Source organism: Centropristis striata, chromosome 9 (genome assembly GCF_030273125.1).
Source record: "Centropristis striata isolate RG_2023a ecotype Rhode Island chromosome 9, C.striata_1.0, whole genome shotgun sequence".
Classification (NCBI taxonomy): Eukaryota; Metazoa; Chordata; class Actinopteri; order Perciformes; family Serranidae; genus Centropristis; species Centropristis striata.
This window is the reverse complement of record NC_081525.1, coordinates 18,854,277-18,876,286: the sequence shown is the minus strand read 5'-3', so window position 1 is coordinate 18,876,286 and position 22,010 is coordinate 18,854,277. Positions and strand designations below refer to the sequence as shown.

Genomic DNA, 22,010 nt, shown 5'->3' with positions numbered 1-22,010 from the left:
CTGACATTTTTATTCACTCTTGGACAGAGATGAAGCTGATATTGACCTTCTAACTTAACTCTCAGCAAGTATAGGCAAATTTCCCAATATTGCGATCTAGTCCTCTTAATATTTGAGAATGAAATCTGTCTTACATTTACAAGAATGAGACTTTTGTTGATCACCAAGAACCTTTCACATTGAAATGTCTCTCCATGATTTACAAACCGCATGTAACTGTATCCAAAACCTCCAAGATGTCATCTAATGAAATAGAGCAATATGTAAATTGCTGCAAATGTGCACTGGGTCTGTGCTTGTTTATTACAAGTTTCACAGTGAAAGCCTGCATCAGGGCAGCACCAGCCAGGGCTTGACAAAGCATTTGCTTGTGTTGTGTTTGTTTGCAATGAGCTCTGCCTCATTTTGCATAACTTGTGTAGTGGAGGACATGTGACAGAGGGAGAGACTGAGGGCGAGAGAGAAATGAAGACTAAACTAAAACAAGACAAAGAACAGTTGTCTTTTTGCAGCCTTCCCAGTGCTGTTAGCCTCCAAATATTTTGTTAACAAACTTAATCCTGCGCCTGACTACAAATTGCTTGATGTCATGTGGATCTGTTTTTAAGTCCCTGTGAGAGCAGGTAAAACTGCCATCAACAAAAGATTAAAATATCACATGAATCAGATGTCTGTGTCTCTCTCACACACATTCACACAAACTCAGTGGGATTTTTTTTCACTGATGCATTGTGTAGTGAGTTTGTGCATCATTCTGTTTGTTACTATGTCTGGTAGCTTTTGGACAGAGCAATGATGTAATGCCGATGACTCCACTGGGTGTGAACGGTTAGTTTAACAAATAGATTAACTTGGATCGCTATCAGCTGAGTTTAGAAACCATGAACATACCTCAGTGCAGCTAGAGTACAATTGACTTTGTTTTGAATATTGTTGTACATGGCACATTATTTAGGAACATTTTTTAAAATTATTTTAAGGCAGAGATTAGAATAAAGGTAGGAATACTAGTTGCGGTGTGTGCACCCCCCCATGTTCAGTTTATCCTCCCTTTTTTCTTTCTTTCTTCCATCCTCCCATTCTTTCCTTTGCCTCCTACTGCAGTCAGGGATGACGCATCAGTATTGCTGTGGAGCTTACAGGAAGTGTCGTTTTGATAGGCCAGGAGAGAGGCAGAACAGTAGCAGCTCTGACATGCGTATGCATTGCTGAGCCACAGCCAGAGAACACTCGCAGCATTTTGATGACATCACCCACCCCCACACTCTGCTCCCCCCCCCTTCTGTTTGCTGTTGAAACAAGCTCGCTCTCACTCAGAGAGAAAAGAGCAGGCATCAGTAAAAGAACAAGAGCTCACTGGGAAGAGGAGGGGCTGCTCATGAGCGAATGGAGAGAGAGAGAGCTTTTGGGGGAGGCGGAGGGTGGCTGACAGCGCTAGTGGGCTAGGACTGGCACACACACATACACACACACACACAGGAAGAGAAGAGGAGAGGGAATATTGCCGTGCATTGTTAAGACTTCTGTCGCGTACTGCTGTTTCTGCCCTATCTGGAGCAAAAGTTCTCACGCAGTTTTGTCCTTCACCTCTGGATTTTTTTGAGCTGAAATGGGGATGAGAGACTCTGTGGATTGGCAAGTGGGCATCGGGCGCTGGGGTGGAATACTTCTCTAACTCGCTTGGCTATGCTCTCTCTCCTCTTCTCCCAGCGCAGTTTTACTCTTCGGTGAACTAGGTGGCAGAGGAAACGAACCGGTAGCACTTCTTGGGTCTCTTTCTTCAGCAGCTGCTCACGTTGGCTTTCAAGATGCTGCGTTTAACTAGCACCTGTGGAGGGTAGTATCAAGTCCGGGGGAGGCGTATGAGAGGTGTATATTATTCGAAAAGAGTGGAATGTTTGGGTTTCATGAAATGAAAGTGACGGGAGCCGTGTAGAATTTATTTGTGCCTTTTTCCGGTGAAGCATAACTTTTGAGAGCCACCATGCTGAGCCTGCAGGATTCGGTCTTCTTTGAGATCAGCATCAAATCTCTGCTCAAGTCTTGGAGTAGCAGCTGTGAGTACATCGCCAAGCGTGCACACATGTTTACATACCACACTTGGCCACCAGACTTATCTACCACACACAGCCAGCAGACCTGTGCAGCGGTGTACATGCTTGCATGCAATCCAATCTATGCTCAGAGATTTCCTATCTTCTTCCTGTATAAGAAAAGCGGTTATTAATGGAGTTGTCAAGATGACTGATTATGTTTAGTCCAGGTTTAGCCAGGCTTGTTTGATGTGTGTGCAGGTGGCAGCAATTAACCTCCTTCTTCAGCAGAGTCTACCCTCCTCCCCCTGCCCATCATCATTCTACTGGCTCCTGTTTGTCCCACAGATAATGTTTCTATTGATGAGCATCTGCTGTTACAGGACACAGGTGGATTTAAAGTACTCTCTGCTGCTCCCAGCTTACCCTTTCCATCTTTGTCAACTTTTAAAAATATTTTAACATCCAGATCTCTTTCTTTTCCTCTAGTAGCTCTCCACACAATCCTCCTTATCTCCTCCTACTTTTATACCCTCCTCTTGCTTCCCTCTGGGGCAGCTAATGTTTCCCTACTATTGATCCGTCTCCTGGTTCCCTCCTATTATTAGCTTCCCATTTAGCCCATATTACATCAGAAATCAAAAAGGAGCTGCCTCCTCAGTCTCGCTGAAATGTAGTGATGGACAAAGGTGGACACAGCAGTTTGCCAATTGTCCAGCTGCTGCTGCTTCTGCTGATTCATCACTCTAGTTTACTTGCATTAATACTTATACATATACCCAACTCTGCTTTTTGTGTATCTCAAAAACACAGTTTCAATATTGTTGATGCATTAAAAAAATCATATCTGACTGCCAATAGGGGTTTCAGTTGTTGTGTGAGGTACTGGTACAATACATAGCTTTGCTGTGATTGAAGGACTTTAGCTGCACAAACTCCAACCAAACATTAGACTTGTCTGAATAAGGAATGTATGGTTTGCCTTTTTCAGGGACTCACATTGGTCTTACTTGGATTTTGGTATCCTCTATCAAAGTATCCTGCACATACAGTTTTGAGAGATTTTCTATCATACATTTTGATGAGAGCTTCACATCGGCTTTCTCTCTCCCTCTCACAAATGCACACACACACACACACACACACACACACACACACACACACACACGCACACAAACACACACACACACACACTTTGTGATAGCGGTTGGGAATGTGCTGTAAAAGTTTGCTCTAGATATGGCAGTTTTGAAGTCTGTTCTAGATATGGAAGTTTTGAAGTTTGCACTAGATATGCGCTACATGGTAACCAAAAGTGATTAGAGATAGAAGTGAGATTTAGTTTGGTGGTAAACCATGTATTGATTTATATACATACATAATTGTTTTTAAGAAATCTGTTCAGTTTTTAAGAACTTGTTTGACTTAATTTCAGTCATTTTTGCCAACCAATTCAGGACTGTACCAGAAAGTTGAACCTAGTTTTCTAAAGTATATCAGTGGACTGTGAATGCAGCACTCTGGTCTAGTGGCTAAAATTCTGCCAATGTTGACATTTATATATATAGAATAAAAAAGAAGTGATGAGGTTGGACTGAAATTGTAGCTTTTCTGTGTGGAGTTTGCATGTTTTCCCTGTCTTTGCATCCGTTTGCTCCAGGTGCTCTGGCTTCCTTACAGTTTAAAGCTATGCAGGCCATGCAAATAATAATCACTTCATTGCCCATAGATGTGAACGTATGTTTTAATAAAAATAAATAAATGTTACTTTATTCTTGCAGGCACTTGTTGCTACTGACACACACACACACACACACACACACACACACACACACACACACAGCGTCTGTATATATAATTGCCCTGTGATAGACTGGAGAGTCATCCAGGATTGTGCTTGCTGGAATATAGGCTTTAACACCCATGACTTTGAACAGAATGTCATTTAAAATGTGTATTTATGTATTTATTGTTTTATGTATGGTCTAATCATAATTCAAAGACGCATTTCTCAAAAAGACATAGAAACCATTGATTTAAACTTGGAAACCATGAAAAAACCCAACAACAACATGGAGGAGCAGTATACATTCCAGGACATATTGTATGTCTGCATTCTCTCCCTCAAGGAAATGCATACTTGAGAAATGAAAGTAATACATAAAAATGCTTGTACCGTGGACCATCTGATCCCTAACGTTGAAAAGGGGTCTGCATTACATATGTTCTGTTAACTTAGCAGCAAAACATCCACCTGTTGAGTAAACAGCTTTCCTCCATGTGTCCCTCTTTCTGATTACCGCTCCCCTCACCCCTCTCCCCCCTATCCTTTGCTGGTTGCCAGTTTTTCATTGGGCCTCTCAAACAAAGAGGGCCTAATTTCAGAAGCCTTTCTAAGCCGCAACCCAACTTCCATCTATCTAGTCTCTCTGTGTGACGATTTCCCCCCATGTAATGAATACAGAAAATGTTACTGAATGTTGTTGTTTACCTCGTCTTAAGATGTACTGATGTTCACTTGAAACACCCATTAATATTTTTAGTATTTACTGTTAATACATGTGATGAGGCCCTAATGCATTTTTGATTCATGATGGAGCATGTTTATTGGTTTCTCAAGCTAGCCCTGTAGTACAGATGTTTTTGTATCTTTTTTCATTTTTATTTGGAAGACATATTGGTGAACTAGTAGTAACTCGTCAGAGACTGAGCATGTTGAGACACAATGGCAGAATTGGCACTGCCACACCACATAAACATTGGCAGTGATTCCTTTGTCTCTATCTTAAAAAAAAAAAAAAAATGGACGCACTCACGGGCCTGCATTCCAGCAGTATGTGTGTGTTTGTGCTGTTGTTTCTGGTTGTCCTGACAGGGGAAGTGAGCAGGCGTTTGGGAGGGTTTTATTTTAACTGTGACAAGGTGGAGTCACTGCTCTAATAGTTGTGTAATCCTGCAGAGTGCTCCATTTCTTAAGCACAACTATGGAACTCTGGTAGAGTGGGGCTTATAGGCCTCTCTAAACAAAACACAAGCATTTTCTTATACCGCAGTAGCAGCTTGTCAATTCTTTCCATAAGAACTGCAGATCTTAACATCTTTTAGGATGTGCTGAATCTCATAGATACCAGCATTGGAGCAGATCTTAAAGCTTTCAGGCTAAGACGGACAACAGTTTTTTTTAGTGGTGTAATGGTAAACAAAGTAATGGTTTAGTTCATATCCCAGTTTAGAAGTCAATGTTTACTATAAGTTTGGGAAGAGCAAATGCACCAGGATTTTTTCTGGTGCAGTATCTTTTAGAGCAAAATATCTGTCAAAATACTGTTCTCAGTTAAGTATTGTGGTGCTGCACGACATCCTGGTCTACAAATTTTAATTCTACAGATTTAAGAAAAAAATGTTTGGCGCCAAGCCTCCGAACAAAAAATCCATGATTATTTATAGTTTTTGTTTTTGAAAACGAGAATAATGATGCCTCAGTGATTATTCCTTCCAATATTGTTAATCATATCGCAATTACGTTATCAGTCAAAATAAATGCAAATAGATTTTTTTTTCTCCAAATTGAGCAGCCCTTTCTTTTTCTTTTTTTTTTTACATTACTGCAAGTGTCAAGTGAAGCACACAATCCTCTTGCTGGGGATTGAGGTAAAATAATAAAAACTAAAAGATATGCATTGGGAGGAGTGTTTCAAATAATTCAATGTTGGTTATATTTTTGAATATTGTGAATACAGTGCTGACAATGTCTGACAGTAGAGCCACAAAGAGCTACAGAATAACACTGTACTTGAAATACGAGTTTTCTTACATATTATTAGTAAAGCATGCTTGAACTTTTTGCATTTAGATTTGAATTGAAAAAGATGACATGACCTTCAACTCAGAGTATCAGACATTCCTGGCATTAAACACTGAGGAGTTTTTTGTGTTTTTTTCACAGGTTTTTTTTTAATCCATTAGATTTGTGCAGTGGGGTCAGCTTTAGAAGGGAATCGTAGTTTGGCATGCCACAAATAGCTGGCATGTCTTAGGAAGAAAAAGCGCGCGAGGAGGACTAATGCATAGAAAAGGCGGCCTTGTCGTTTTTTTTTTCTTCTTGTTTTGTCGTTAAATTGAAAAGTACAGTGTTGGGGTATTCATTCGTGTGAACCTGTCAACAATCTAGATGGCCCAGGGTGGGAAAGAAAAGAAGGATGGAGGGGGTAGAGCAGACATGGCACTGATTGGATATTAGGAGCTGGCTATGTGACATCATTGGGGGTGTTGGTGCAGCACAGTAAACAAAGAGGGAAATGCTTGAAAGGCTCTCTGTGCTGCTGGACAACATGATCACAACACAGCTAACACTTGCTACCACACTGCCCCAGCCACCTCCCCTAACTTCATTTGCACTATAAAAAATATCATGACTATCAATTTCTGATTTATTTAATCATAACAGTAAATTACAGCACGCTTTAGGATTTTTTCATATTGTATTATTTTGTTTTTTGTTTTAATTTTAAAAAATGTAGGGGGTCAGAAGGAAGGGTCTAAATATGTATTACATTGTCAACCTATTTTACAAATGAACACTGAGGAATCAAAGACTCAATAAAATAAATAGCTAAATAAACATCAGTGTATATTCAGTATCTGTCTATTGCTGAACATTAAAATAAAGAATACATTAAAATAAAATAAATCACTATGTGACACCATTTCTAAATCACTACAAAACATAGTTTTCTGTATTATATGTTTGTATCAGCACATATATGAAAATATGCATATGAAAAAAGTACACAAAACCATCCCATAAAGCAGTCAGTTATTCATCTCAGTCAGCCTCAAGAGGTCTAGCTTCTTAATATATAAGCCTACATAGTATTTCACAACTTGAGCACATTTTCATATTTCTGTCATACAAAAAAGCTTCACATGTGAGGAAACATATTTTTTCCTGCACTTCTGCTCCTCAATGGTATTCAGACTACAAAGAATGCATGTGAGTGTTTCTGTGACAACCAGGAAGAAACAGAACAAGGCTTTTCCTGGGAGGGAATGAGGTAAAGGGTCAGTTCATGATTGGCTGGACTGGAACCATTGTGGACTGGACTGGAAGTTGCGTCCCAGCTGTAGCATTAATCTCCGGAGCGCTATTGAATGTTATGAAGCCTTGTTCCGTTAAATGGATAGCAACTTGGCTGTGGGAGTATGTACCTAGATAAGCATTTCATGATGACAATGCAATTTTCATGCATTTCATTAAATGTTTTGGGTAAATAGCAACTCGTATGGTGCTGGTACATTAGTGCTTTTTAAGGTAATTTATTGTTTGTGCGTGTGCACATACCTAGCTTTCATTCTATTAAACTCTTCATGATTAAACAGTTAAGAGTGACTGAATTAGATATAATAACCTTCAGTTTTCTTAGAGACTTGCAACTCTGTTTTCACCTCCTTCTTTCTGTATGATACATACTGTAAGGACTTGATTGAGCATTATAACTTTATGCACTCCCAACTCCCTGAACACCAAACCCTAAAGATTTGCTTACACTATTTGAATATGATGACCAAATGATCTGTGCCGCATGCAAATTTGCAGAGCTCTGGGTTCTTGTTGTGACCCGAGATGAATGTTTTTCAGGAAGCCAGTCTAAATGCTATTGAAGGAGCCCTGTGGACATTCAGTGTTAGTGTTTTACTTTCCTCACCACTGAACTTTCAGCCCTCCTTTTTGCTTTCACTCTGTAATTTACTTAGTTTAGACTGTTTAATATACTTTTTTAAAGGTGCTATAAAATTGATTAAGCAGCCATTCCTGCATTTATTTTACTATTCAGCAAGTCAGGATGTGGGAAATGTGTTCCAGTTGGCTCTATATGATGGTAGTGTGATAAATATTCCAGAAACGCCTGCCACTACTGTACTGTCTTAACAGCACAATTTGTCACAATACCGGCCACAGTTGATATTAAACCCAGGGTACATGTAATCCTGTCTTACCACAGTGACTCATTTCCATTTGCACCACACATTTTCTGTGGTAAAGGGGAAAAAAAGATAAGCAGTCCAAATAAATACAACCTTGATTCCAAAAAAGTTGAGATGTTGTTAAAAAAAGTAAAAAAAAAAAGATTAAAATGCTTGAAAAAAAATGGTTATGGAAAGTTTTTCCCCAACTTGTATATTTTTTTAATTAAAGAAAAATGATAGATATTGGAGGACAGATTTGTAAATTAGCCTGAAAATCATTGCACATTTGGGACAACTTGATCGATCTCTCAATACAGAAGTGCAAAGAAAAAGAAAACTGGCCATCTTCTGCACCATTATGCAAATTCTAAGTTCGTTTATATGGAAGTTTCTTAGAGATTTACATAACCCTTTTGTTATAAGCCTTTAGTGCAGTGGTTTTCAAAAGTTTTTTGCCCAATGCACACCAAAGTGCAAGCCAAAATCTCAAGGCACACCTGTATTCATATTGGTGAAAAATAGCCTATATACCACGTTATTACTCTGTGAATGTTTGTTTTTCTTTTCTTTGATGTATCACACTCCAATAATCAGCTACACACTGTATTTAGTATACATACATGAAAGTGGTATCCATCTTCTCATCTCACTCTTTGTAAGAAAGCCAAAAAAGGTATTTCTCAACATGTAAAGCTACTCCTTAAACTATCTTCATTCTATTGTAAGTCTGCTTGATTTTATACCAAACCAGTTTAGCAAAAAAAGCTGTACAGTTTTTTTCAGAACAACATGGTTAAAAGAGCTGGCTGTAATATTTACTTGCTGTAGGTCTAGACATGAACACAAATATAATTTTTTATGATTAATTTTGATAATTAATGACCTAGATCTAATGAGATTATGATTTTCCTGACGTTTGTTTTTTTTAAGGTGATTTGTGCCTATTATCGGCTGTGCGAGTTTAGAAAATGAGTTTATAATGAGAAGCTTTGACTCAAATGGAAGTTGTATGTTTTCTCTAGTCAGCACTAGAATATTTCTCTCTTGCTCTCTCTTCATCATCATTTCAATTTGCCACTTTAGGAAATGTCTGTGCTCCTGTTTGGATTAGAACTAGCGCATGACATTGCATACTTTACAAAAGTGGTGTTCTTAGTTTGACCCTGCTGCTTTCGACTCCCACTGTATTATTTCCTAACCTCTGCCCTCCGCCCTCTCTCTGCAGCTTCTGCACCAGTCAGCAGCAGCGTGAGTAGACGCCGTGCCCCCTCCTCGGTGACTCCACTCTCGTGGGAGAAACACAACGTTGCCGCCATGTCGAGCATCACCATCGACCCCGAGCTCAAGCCGGGGGAGTTTGTCATCAAGAGTCTATTTGCTGAGTTTGCTGTGCTGGCTGAGAAGAAGATCGAGATGGTGATGGCTGAACCGCTGGTGAGTCCACAGGGGGGTGAAAGCTAGTGTCAAGAAACACAGGAAATGAAATTCAATACACAACACGTGATGTGACACACGCTGCTGAGACAACCTCCTGTCTTTTGCAACTAACTGCTGCCTTGAGCCACTCCAGGAAAAACTGAAAGATGTGTGACGAAACTGGCAGGAGAGCCACATAAAAAATTGTTTATTATTAACAGACTGGGTGTCCATTGGCTCGCCTGTTCCTCATTCATTCCTTTAATTCAGTTCAGTTTCTGTCCTTTACGTGTGGCCTCCTGACAGGGTAATAACATCAGGCTGATAGAAGTCCTACCTCACTATTTCACAGTAAAATATCGGTGTTCTTCTCTCTCACTTGCTTAAACATCACCAGGCATGCTGCTTGACTGATAATAACCTGCTGTTTGAGCCCAACTCATATGTCGGTCCACTGATGTTATCAGCCAGTATTGGCCCATCACAGACCTATCGGTATTGGTATCTGTTTTCTGATATGTGCGAATATGATAACCTTTAACAGAACATATACATAATACATTTATTATTATTATTATTGGTTATTGTTATTATTGTTATTGTTGTTGTTGTTGTTGTTATTGTTATATTTAATAATTATATTCTATAATTTATTTGTTTAACCACTTATGATTCTGCCCACTTTTTATGGAGAATAAGGGGACAGGGAATATTTAGGGGGAGATAGCAGGTCAACTGAAGATGCCACATAGAAGTGGTGTACATCATCTGAAAGGTGTGGGCCTGAAGATGAATTTGAGATGTAGCTCAGCACAGCTCAGTTGTTCAATCTAGTCATGAATCTGTGATATTAATTAATTCATTACTTAATTAATAAAAATACTTAATAATAAAATAATCAAAATGTCTAAGGGTTTTAGAACATGATTATAGTAGTATGTGAAGGCCATTCACATTATTAATTGTGTCTCATAAGCTGTTGCAACAATTTTTGCACACAGTTTTGGTACCCGTAGAACCCATTGTCATTCAGATATCTTGAGGTCAGAGTTCAAGGGACCCTTACGAAAATGTCCGCTTCAGTTTTTAAATTTCGCCTGACTTGGTAAAGTTATTCATCCCCCTTCAAGACAAGATATCACAACATAGTTCCACTGGCAGTCGGAATGCTAAAGTGTTAAGACAGCAGCCTTCTGACTACTATTGCATAGTCAAATCTTCTACATTTGTGCCTAAATCCACATGGAAAAGCTCTATTTTCATACCCCCACACCAGTAATCAGACCTTTTTTTACCCTTTGAAATTGGTATCAATATCTGTCTCAATAACCCCATATCAGTCAGGATCTAATTACAACTCTACTGGGTTAGTAACACACTTATTCTTAACCTTTTTTCTCTCTCTCTCACCCCTATAACAGGAGAAACCCCTGTCCCGATCCCTCCAGAGAGGGGAAGATGCACAATTTGACCAGGTCAGTACAGCTATAGTAATGATGAAGAGGTCCATTTTCAGGACCAACAACAGTCCTCTTCTACCTCCTGTATGTGTGTGAATCCCCAGCTCCACCCACTCAATGGCCCGTCCGTCCCTCATCTGTAGCTGGTGCAGAACTCTATACAATAGGCCTGCCTGCTGCAGAATGCTTTGTTCAGCACAACACAAAGCCAACGAGGATATGGTGCTATAGATCCAGCTGTCCCTATTGTGAGTGAGGGAGAGAAAATGGGTATAGAGAGCGCAAAAGTGAGAGTGTAGAATCGCTGTGTCATCCTCAGCAGTAAATCAGCATTGGGTGCTGGAGTGTATCTGCCCGCCGCCATAAGGGCAGAGGGAGCAGTTGCATAACTCTCCTGCCTAGCATCTATCATCCTCCCTCATCATGATGCACTGGCCCTTAAATACACACAGGTTCACTTAAACAGTTCATGCATACTGACCACCTTGTCTCATGTTTTATGTATTGTCTGAACTATCCACTGTAATCCTAAGTTTGCTAAAGTGCTGATTTCTCACTTTCTTTATTTACTCGTTAGGATATACTCACAAGAATACAGCTGTTATTGAAGAGCGACATTAGATGATCTCTAACATCACCGTCGAGCTGTAAATGCAGTGCTAGTTTTAAAAAGCACAATCTGACATCTTGGATGCGATCAAAGTGCTGACGGAGTGTTGGGAAGACTTTATTATTTGTGTAGTAGGGATTCACTGATATATTTGCCGATATTAAATAAGAAAACATTTGCATATGGCAGTGGCTAGTGTTTATCTTATATGTTACTTCAATTTTGCACTGGCTTAATGCTGTGTTACTTATTTGTGGTTGGAGAGGCAATAAATAGCAAAAAAACCACAAGGTGAAAGGTCAAAATTAACAGTGCATGTCTGTTCTGTCACGTATGAACACACCAGAGTAGTGTAGCAGCACTATGATGTGCTCAACACTAAACTAATTGTAATCAATAGCCCCAATATGTCCCCCACGAGGTGCGAAATCCTCCGCTCTATACTAGCCCTGTTCAATTATTGAATATCCACTTTTAATCACTGCTTGTGGGACTACATTCTCTACATTATGTAATCCTTATTACAATATTTGACAGGTATAAATATTTAAGTTATGCATTAAAAAAAATAGGAGAAGAAGACTAGGTTTATTAGTAATAATGTCTGATTCTAATGCTTGTATGTTATTGTTTTCCAGTTAATAAGCTCTATGAGCTCAATAGCAGAACACTGTTTGCCCTCCCTACTGCGCACACTGTTTGACTGGTACCGGCGGCAGAGTGGCACTGAAGACGAGTCTTATGAGTACAGGCCTCGCTCTAGTACTAAGTCCAAAGGGTGAGTTGCTCATCTTGGTTTCCTTTTCAGTTCAAACCCTCTGAACTAAAGTAATTTCAGGGTGTTTTTTGCTTCTGTCAAATTTGACACTGTTTTTTATTGCAATATATTAGTCGCACACCTCTATAGCAGCAGCACAATGATGGCTAGAAGTAGGGAGAACTCAAAAATGTCTTTTGCGCAGTATAACACAGTGATAATGCCATAAATCATAAACAATATACACAAGTTAAATGTCTTTGATAATATATATGACAAATATTAGGGGAAAAACATGGAATCCATATATACAACATTTTTCCAAGTGCCCAAAAGTTTGATGATGGAAGCATGATTCATTCATGGACCATCAGAAATGTAAAGATCCAACAATAATTTCAGTTTTTATGGTTTCTGGCTGTAAAAAATGATGTAATTTTGGCAATTAATTTTAAAAGAAAATGTTCCTTTTAAATTGCTGGAAAGTTGTAGTGTTCAGAGGGTCAAAATGTACTTTGCTCAAAATCTGCTCGTCTATAACAATATTTTCTTCCTCCTTGTAGAGACGAACAGCATCGGGATAAAGATTACCTTCTGGAACGGAGGGATTTAGCCATAGATTTCATTTTTTGTTTAGTTTCAGTGGAAGTTCTAAAACAGGTGAGCTATCTGACACTCTGCTTTTGTATACTTATTTACACTGCCTATAAAATGCTTTTGTCAGTTGGGTTGCTGGGGTAATATGACTACTAATCATTTACATATAAAGGAGGAAATGCAGCGCACCTGTTTGAACTAATACTGACATGATCCTCCTGCTAGACCGAACTGTGTCTGTGTTACTGTAGATGTGAAAGTGTTTCTTTGTTACTGTTAATGTGATATCTGTTGAAGGACAATAAAGTCATAATGAGTACTCATAGCATAGCCTTCATACTTGCTCAATAGATGCAGGACCTTTTTATTGCTACCTATCATTCAAATGATCAGATATGCTTAACTGCCAGTGTAGCATTCACCTCAGATAAGAGTTTCTTTTATAGTTGTACTCACGATTTGCAGACTAAGAATAGTTTTTTTTAATAGGTTTTTTATTTTTTATTTACTTCTGTGGTACAGAAATGAACTGCAGTGTTGTTAGTGAGATCTTTCCCTGCAGGGGGACACAGTAAATAAATACAGTGGCAACAGACCAACTCCCAACTGAGTTTGCTTCTAAAGTGGACTGTCCAAATCTGTGCCACATTCTGAACTAAAAGCCAATCCCTGGAGACCAGAGCTAAGTTGTCCTTGGCTTTGCTCCTTAGAGGGGGATAATGAATGCTAGCAAAGAGAAAGAATAAAGACTATCAATGCTTCTTATAAGACCAATGCTTCCATGTTTACGTCACAGATTCCTCTTCATCCAGTGCCAGATGTTCTAGTACACGAAGTTCTAAACCTGGCATTCAAGCACTTTAAACACAAAGAGGGGTAAGTGAGCATCAATGCACAGATAAACACACAACACAGATGAATAACACATGAATAAGAAGTGCTGATGATAAAACACTCGAGTGTGGCGCTCTCACTGGTGGGTTTGGCCTTGCAGTCGTTTATTTATTTTTATACTATTGGGTGAATGCTCAACTCTGATTGGTTGTAGGGTGTCCACTAATTCCTCACAATGGCTATTGGCTAAGTAGTTCTAGTGAAACTGTTTGTTCGCCATTCTCAATTAATGTGATGTTTATATAGTATCAGCCTATATGTAAAATCTTGTAAAAAAAACTTTTATTTTGTATCACTTAAGCGATTGTCTCATATCCCATTCACTATTCATCTCAACATGACAGCTAGTCTGGTTTAACATACTGTCACATCATGTTTACTGTTTGTCAACTGCAATGGTATTGACTTTGAGTCTTGCTAGCTTCTATAAGCTCAGTGTAGTAGATTTATCTCCTGTTAAGTTATATCTCTCTGTAAAAGTCTGATTTTTAGACTCATCAAAAGACGTCTTATTTTTATACATTCCTTTAATGAAAGATGTTAGATTTTTCTGCATTTACTGCAGTCAGAGGCATTCATTTAAATCCAGTGACAGATGAGACTTCTGTCTCTCTGTTTGAACAAACATCACTATGAAGTGTAGGGGTATAGAAAATCATCTGGTGTCAAAATCATGTCAGAGAACAGATGCGTTTTGTTTTGAAACAAAATTTTGAACTGAGCCATGTTGGTTTTGAAAAAGCTGACTTCAGAATGAAACCGATAACCTATTTACTGGAGTATGTACATTTCCATTGTCTAACAACCTTATGAGATGGTAACACATTTTCCAAGTATTAGTCAAACCTTCAGTTGTTACCAAGCAAATGGAGATGTGGCTTGTGGATGTAGATTGCAAAAAACATACAAATATATATTGACTGTCTTAATTTTTTTTTCTTTGGCAAGTGACCATGGTATAAGCAGGACAGTGTCCTTGGACGTGTCCGTTATCAGAAATTAATGGACTGTGTAGAGGCAACTTATCCTTCCTGTTGTCCATTAATCACTGACAATAGACACCTTTGTTTTTTAATAGACCGGCTCGATGAGCATTGTGTCACTATATCAACTGTATTATTAATGACCATTTCATAAAGCAAATTCAACTCTCCTTTAGCAACTTGAGTCAAGTAAACACACTTACACTCTGCTGTTGTTTTGTTTTAATGTGTGGTCAGTCACGTAGCACAATGGCTCCCGTACCAAAGATTCCATTTGTTTAAAATGTGTGCTTGAATTGACAGGTACTGTGGCCCCAACACTGGCAATGTACACATCATCGCAGACTTGTATGCTGAGGTCATTGGTGTCCTAACACAGTCAAAGTAAGCAAGCTTAAAACTGGATAAATCTAAGTTATCACATTCTCATCATATTTGTGTGAGTGATATGTATATACCTTTTTCGTGTGTGTGTGCGCGTGTGCGTGTGCTCAGGTTTCAGGCTGTGAGGAAGAAGTTCATCACGGAACTGAAGGAGCTCAGGCAAAAAGAGCAGAGTCCCTATGTAGTCCAGAGCATCATCAGTCTCATCATGGGCATGAAGTTCTTCCGGGTTAAAATGTATCCTGTGGAGGATTTTGAGGCTTCTTTTCAGTTCATGCAGGTAAATTATGGTCATAATTATGTATATTTGCAGGAGTGTACAGTAAGTGTGGCTGATACGTGCGTTTGCTAAATTACACTAGACGTTTGTTGTTGTTTTTTACTGCTGCCCCTTTGTTCAAACTCAGCAGCTCTCCCTAGCAATGGCTCATAAACCTAGATGAGTTACGATCAAAGGTGAGCTTTGCCAAGAAGAGGGTGTATGCGTGTTTCCGGCTCTGCAAAGAGCTGTGACCGGAGCTGTAGCTTTTCCATTAATCTCTATACAGTGAACACACTCGCTGTTCGTTTAACACTGCCATGATTTCCTATTGTGTTAATGGAACATACCGTGGTTTATGTCCACCGCTCTGTTTTAGCACTTATCATGGTTTCTACCCATATGGTGTTCTTTTAGAGCCTCACAGGTATAGGATATTCACATTTTGTGCTGATATTGAAGAAAAAAATGACCAATTAAGTTTGTCTCATATTCAAGTCAATAATACAGTAAAAAATAAAATAAAATCCTCCCCTCAGTGATGCCCTCTATGAAAGGAAAATGACAACAACACGATACTGTGTGGTTCTTTTCTTGACATGTGAGCAATACTTTTTGGTTCTGCATCAGTAAGTGTAACGACACTTTCCATTAAAGATTAGTCAATATTTACTATGGGCATTTAATTTGTAAATGTAGTGTTGCTGCAGAAAAGAAAACTGTGCCTTCAAAACAAAGACAAACTAGAGCAGGTCACTTCTCAATAAATACAGTGTGAATGCTGGATGCTGAAAAGCTGACCCTATGCTGCAAATCTGGCCTTTCAAATTTGAATAATAATGTTGTATGAAAGATATGATAATATACAAAGAATATTTTACGTTTTGTTGAAAAGGTGACTGCGTTGCTGGTTTCAATCAGTAGGAAGAAGCAGTTGAAGTGCTATGAGCGAGTTGGAAAAGTGGGAAAGGGTCTTATTTGGATGAATGGGATTTAAAAGTTCAAGAATGCAATAATATCTGAAAAGTAGATGGTTAAAAATTACCAATGTTTGGAAGGTGTGGAATATTTGCTCAAAGTATGAACAAGTGGAGGAACACTTGAAAAAAAAAGCTTGTTTTTCATTTTGATGTAAAATGATGTATGAAAACTGTGAAAGTTAGAACAAGTTGAAGAGAAATTTAAATAAAGGCTTTCCTGCTGCTGTTCAGTAAGCCCGAACATTTCACCTCAAGCACATTATTGTAAAGATCACAGAATATCGAAACTTGAACTGCAATTGTGTGAAAAGTAGGAAGGATATGAAAGTGTTGAACAAACTCTCCTGTTTATCTCTGTTCCTGCATGAATCTGTGTTTTTCACACATTGCATACATGCTTTTGTCGCCCTTTTCTAGGAGTGTGCTCAATATTTCCTGGAAGTTAAGGATAAGGACATAAAACATGCTCTAGCAGGCCTTTTTGTTGAGATCCTCATCCCTGTCGCAGCCGTAAGTAACCTCTCAAACAATTTCCACTGTTTTTATTTGAGGTGAATTAACCCCTTTATGTAATTTAGTCAATTTGAGATCCATGGTAACGGCTCGTTTATCCTCAGGCGGTGAAAAATGAAGTCAATGTGCCCTGCCTGAAGAACTTTGTGGAAATGCTGTACCAGACGACATTTGACCTTAGTTCCAGAAAAAAGCACTCTTTGGTAATAATAAAATCATCCTTTTATTCTGTCTTCCTCCCCACCCCTGTCTCATTTTACTCTGCATCTTTACTACTTCCTTCTCCTTTTGTGTTTAACTCTTCCTGTATTTTGTCAACATTTCCACTGGCTCCAGCCCAGCCAGTTTATCATCATCACTATCATCCAGACATACCTGGAAATAAATACAGCCTTACTAGTCTTTGACCAAAATTGTCTTCAGAATTTATTTTTTTTCGTATGTGTCTAATATAGTACGTTTTTTATGTATGCTTCTAGCATTTTTAGATTTTATGATCACAATTTTTCTGTGGTACTGATATCATAAAAGAGATCTTTACAAAATGTGCTTACAAAAGAAATTCAAATTCTGCAGACAAAACTACTTTTTCTTGATGCTGACACTGTTTATCTCCCCAGGCTCTGTATCCCCTGGTGACATGCTTGCTGTGTGTTAGTCAGAAGCAGTTCTTCCTCAACAACTGGCACATCTTCCTCCAGAACTGCCTCTCGCACCTGAAGGTACTGCCAGTCTGAGCCTTTACACTCAATCCCTTTCAGAAAGTTTCTCTTGTGCTCTAAAGCACAATGACAGTATTCTTCAGATTAAAGTATTTTTAGGACACCATACTAGACAGTGCCTAATTCAATATTAACCTCAGAGGTCTTATGACTCCTGTTATGAAACAGTAAATTAAATTGTGCTGTTCTTGGTTACAATATGAAAACATCAATATTTACTTGTGTTAAAAATAACTAACATTTTGTTGTTATGATCCTCTGTTGTTAGCACATGCTGCAATACCACTGAACTGAACTGAAGTTGTGTTGCTTGTGTGCTCTGTGATTCTGTCTAAAAATCATAATGTACTTTCCCCTCCATAATCAACAACCTGATCTGCATAGGAATAGCACTTGATTTCATAATGTAAAAATAGTCTTGGTTTTAAAATGCTATGATTTCTCCTCAAAGCGGGCAAAATACATAATATAATAATAATAGCCCCTTTCATAGTGCCGTTATATGCCGGGACATTTACAGCTCTGTAAGGCTAAAAGCCGGCACAGATCTTTCCGGCAACATATCGGGACATTTGCGGGACAGCACTATGAAAGGGGCTAATCACTTCTGTAACCACATCTAATTTCACAAGGAATGAAATAAACCTATGTGTAGCATCTTTAACCTCAAAAGTAACCAAAATCTTAGCTGGTGCCTTCTTGCATATTATATGTCATCTCAAGTGCTGTTTTAACTCAGGTCTGTTAATGACTCCTTGTAATCCAATTACAAACAGATCAAACCTACTTTTCTCCTGTCCCTGACATCATGGAGCCAGCTCAACCCAGAAGCTCATTGACAAATTTTCTGACTGACTGACTGACTCAATGACTGACTCAATGACTGCCTTTTCCATTCTACATTGATTGCCCTCTGTGGAGATTGTATGATCTTGTGGTGGATAGATTTCTGTTTTGCGTCTCTGTGATGGTGATTTCCGATGGTTTTTGAGTGGCCGTCTGTCTTCTCAGTGATCTCATTCCAGCATTTCTCCCTCAACATTGTTATTGTTTTAGCTTCCCTTAATTTGAAAATTGTAATCAGTCATTCTTGTGAGTGGTGATCTTGATTCTGTGATTGAGATAATTTATGGCTTTGTGTGATGGCTCGAGTGTAGTAATGGTTCTAGTGATTTTAGGGCTTTTTGTCCAACCAGTGATTTTGACCCTGTGGCTGCTCTAAAAAAATGGTTGTAGGCCAATTTTATTTTAACCTTTATTTAACCAAGAGAGTCCCTTTTGAGATAAAGAGTCTTTTTCAAGGGAGAACTGGCCAAGACAGGCAGCAGCACAAATATGAACACATATGAAACAAAATGAGAATTAAATCTTAAAGGAATTAAAATGAACTAAAAATCAATCAATGAAATACTTAAATGTTCCATATTGACTAAAGTACATTTTTTGTGTCTTTTTTTTAATTTTTTATCATAAAGGGGGTCTAGGTAGTAAATGCACACCATCCATATTCAGTAACTTAAAACAAGCTGTCAGGACTTATGTAAGGTTGTGATGTCATAACTGTACTATATATATGTGCCGCTACAGTGCCATTACAGTCCGATTGGCCTTTTTTCAGAAGGGAAACTTAAAGAGACAGAACTAAAATGCAATGTTTTAGAGAGAGGGTGAAAACCGGTATATTCAAAAGACAGTATGAGAAAAGTAATGTTTTTCTTGAAAATTAAAGTATGCAAACATGTTCTAGTAGACACCCAAAATCCTAGTATGAACCCTAAAATGTGCATAATATGTCCCCTTTAAATTAGCTGTTAGGGTTATGGCTTAACTGTAAGGTAATCAGAATTAATACAAAAGTTTAAAAAAAGTTGTTGTTATTTTATAATTAACAGAGCACTATGCGATTCCAGAGTCTCATTACCAGGTCGTCAATTAGCAAGAAGCAAAGTCAAGAACTCATGTAGATCAAATGTATAGTTTGGATTTGAAAACCAAATTATAAGGAAAATTTAGATACACTATAGTTTTCTTTTTGTTATTAATTTGTGTGTAATATGCTTTACATGCACAATACATTCTCATTTCCATTATTTAGTTTTATTCATGACAAGAGTGAAAAATGTGTTCTAATTGTGTTCACTGAAACCTGATCAATATTGGTGGTAAAAGTATTTTACAAACTAATAGAGATTATAATTGATGCTATAATTGGGCTGCCCTACTTTATAGTATGATCCCCACAGGGTTAAAATGCAGCAATTTGAATTTTGAGTGTGCTTGACATGGATTTGAATGGACCTCTGATTTGGGTGTCGCTGCTTTTCGGCTTTGTAGGTGAAACAGTCACTTTTTTTTGTTTGTTTAGTTTCTTTACACTCATTTTCCATTAACATCTTTAAATGTCCTTTTCCTCATCCTTCTGTGTCACCCTTATATGTGTATTTTCTCTGTCCCACTGTCTGATTTCCAGACCACAGCACACCTTATTTTGCCTTTTACATTTTCACTTTTAAATTAAGATTTGGCTCACTCTGTTAAAATGTTTCACACCATGTCAAATACAAAACGAACTGTTTTTTATTATGAGCATGCCACTAATGAATCCCCATGTGGCATGTGAAACAGTTCATTTTGTTTCATTTCAGTAAAATAGTGTTGAGTTATGTACTGTCACACTGACAAGAGTAAAGATACTCTTGTCATATTTGTTTAGGTTATGTTTTTGTTTTTTTGTTTATAACTTGCATGTGTCCCTCCCCCAACCCTGCATTCTTTGTCTCCTGTCATTTGATCTTTTTCTCACGTTGGCTCGCTCCAGATGCCGTCTAACAACAGCATCCGAAAGCAGATTGAGACACTGCAGGTGAGTGATCTGGTGTCAGTGACCTGCCTGGTGCTACCATTCCTTTTATTGGTCCAGGTCCTGACCAGGATGTAGGCTAGTACAGCTCTGCCTGCTTGGCTAATTGGGTAATGAGTCATTCTCTGTGGTGACAGTGACACAGGAGCTATTGTAACCTGTGATGTTGCTTTAGGCTGTGTTGTTTATGGTGGTGATGGTGATGGTGTTTGTCTGATATCTAGTTATGTATTTGGATTTTTACTGTAGTTAGAAGTTTATGTTTAATAGGGAGGCATTATATATTTGTCTACTTATCAGTATTGGAAAATAATTGCTTTAAAATATTTGTCTGTTGTGAGGACCCACCAGTTGGGTAGGAAATATAAAAACTAAATATGTGATGGTATTGTAATAAACTGCAAAATCAAAAACACATAATAGTAACTATCAGGCCTGTCACGATTATTACTATATCAACTTATGGTTCAACATATAAAATTGACACTTTTTTTTCTTGTTGTATAATGTAGTTACATGTACACACTCGCTCTTTCTTACTCATACACACACATATACACACCCATAGAGTGCACTGCCTCTTAAAGGAGCCATGCCACTCTTTAAAGGAGACTTGTTGTGTGTTCAGTGTAAAGTAATGCTGCAATTGTTTGCCGAAAAAACAACCCTTCCCAAACAAGCTATTCCAGCTGTTTATATATTATTTATAATATATACAATAATATTTAATACTATATATTATGTATTAATTATATTTATTGGTTTGATTGTGGTTCATTTATTCATGTTTTTTTTACGTAGGATATTTGAATTTTTCTTTTACACATTTAAATGTTCATTGCTCTTGAAAAGCATGTACTTGGATTATTATGCTCTATAATTATATCAGCAGTATAAAATACTCTTAAAACGACATCAACGATATTATCGTTTATCGTGATATTTTCTGGGATAGTATACCATCCTAAAATTTTTTTAACATGACAGGCCTAACTCTCAGTGTATTTCTTGATTTAAAAATGAATATATTGATCAATGATTTGATTCAGCTTTTGTGGAATTTGGTGATTGTGCAGTGTGTTATGGCAGTTTTGTTTTTCTGTTGAAGATAGTAACACACTGGCTGGCAGCAGTCATACTGTGCTTTGCATATTCTCTATTGACATTTGGGCTAATTTTTTCTGGATTTCCAATGAAAATAGGGCTCTGTTGTGAAGTGGAGTCTCGCACTACAATTTCCCCTACTGCAATTTACACATTTACATGATGTTGAATGAGTTAGATTAGCACAGTCCAAACTAACAGGGTTAAATAAATGCACGAGTCACCATGTGCTGTCATGATTAGCAAAAGTTAACAAAGTTTTTGACCTGTTGTCAAAATAAATGTCAAACCTACAAGTCAATGTGAATACTTTTAAATAGAAACTCAATCATTAATTGACCTTCTTTTTTGTAAATCCACATGCAGATTTTAAATCTGGTATCACAATAATGTAAATTACAATTTTTTTTAAATATGCAGAAGTGCTAACCTCCAGCGGCCCTAGTTAACATTGGAGACCACATCTGTTCA

General features: G+C 38.0%; 1 protein-coding gene across 2 annotated transcripts in view; it reads left to right on the top strand.

Moving 5' to 3' along the window:
* fryl (furry homolog, like) overlaps positions 1 to 22,010 on the top strand; it is a 78,972-nt gene that overhangs the window by 17,023 nt on the left and 39,939 nt on the right. The window contains exons 1-12 of one of the 2 annotated variants that reach the window (XM_059341515.1): positions 1,487 to 2,057; positions 9,226 to 9,434; positions 10,838 to 10,891; positions 12,125 to 12,264; positions 12,807 to 12,903; positions 13,637 to 13,716; positions 15,021 to 15,101; positions 15,213 to 15,381; positions 16,758 to 16,850; positions 16,958 to 17,056; positions 17,474 to 17,575; positions 20,394 to 20,438. In XM_059341515.1, coding sequence (XP_059197498.1) covers positions 1,985 to 2,057; positions 9,226 to 9,434; positions 10,838 to 10,891; positions 12,125 to 12,264; positions 12,807 to 12,903; positions 13,637 to 13,716; positions 15,021 to 15,101; positions 15,213 to 15,381; positions 16,758 to 16,850; positions 16,958 to 17,056; positions 17,474 to 17,575; positions 20,394 to 20,438 — 1,242 coding nt within the window. In that variant the 5' untranslated portion in view covers positions 1,487 to 1,984. Of the gene's footprint in view, positions 1 to 1,486; positions 2,058 to 9,225; positions 9,435 to 10,837; positions 10,892 to 12,124; positions 12,265 to 12,806; positions 12,904 to 13,636; positions 13,717 to 15,020; positions 15,102 to 15,212; positions 15,382 to 16,757; positions 16,851 to 16,957; positions 17,057 to 17,473; positions 17,576 to 20,393; positions 20,439 to 22,010 lie in introns of those variants that run through there. The other variant, XM_059341516.1, reaches the window with a different exon arrangement.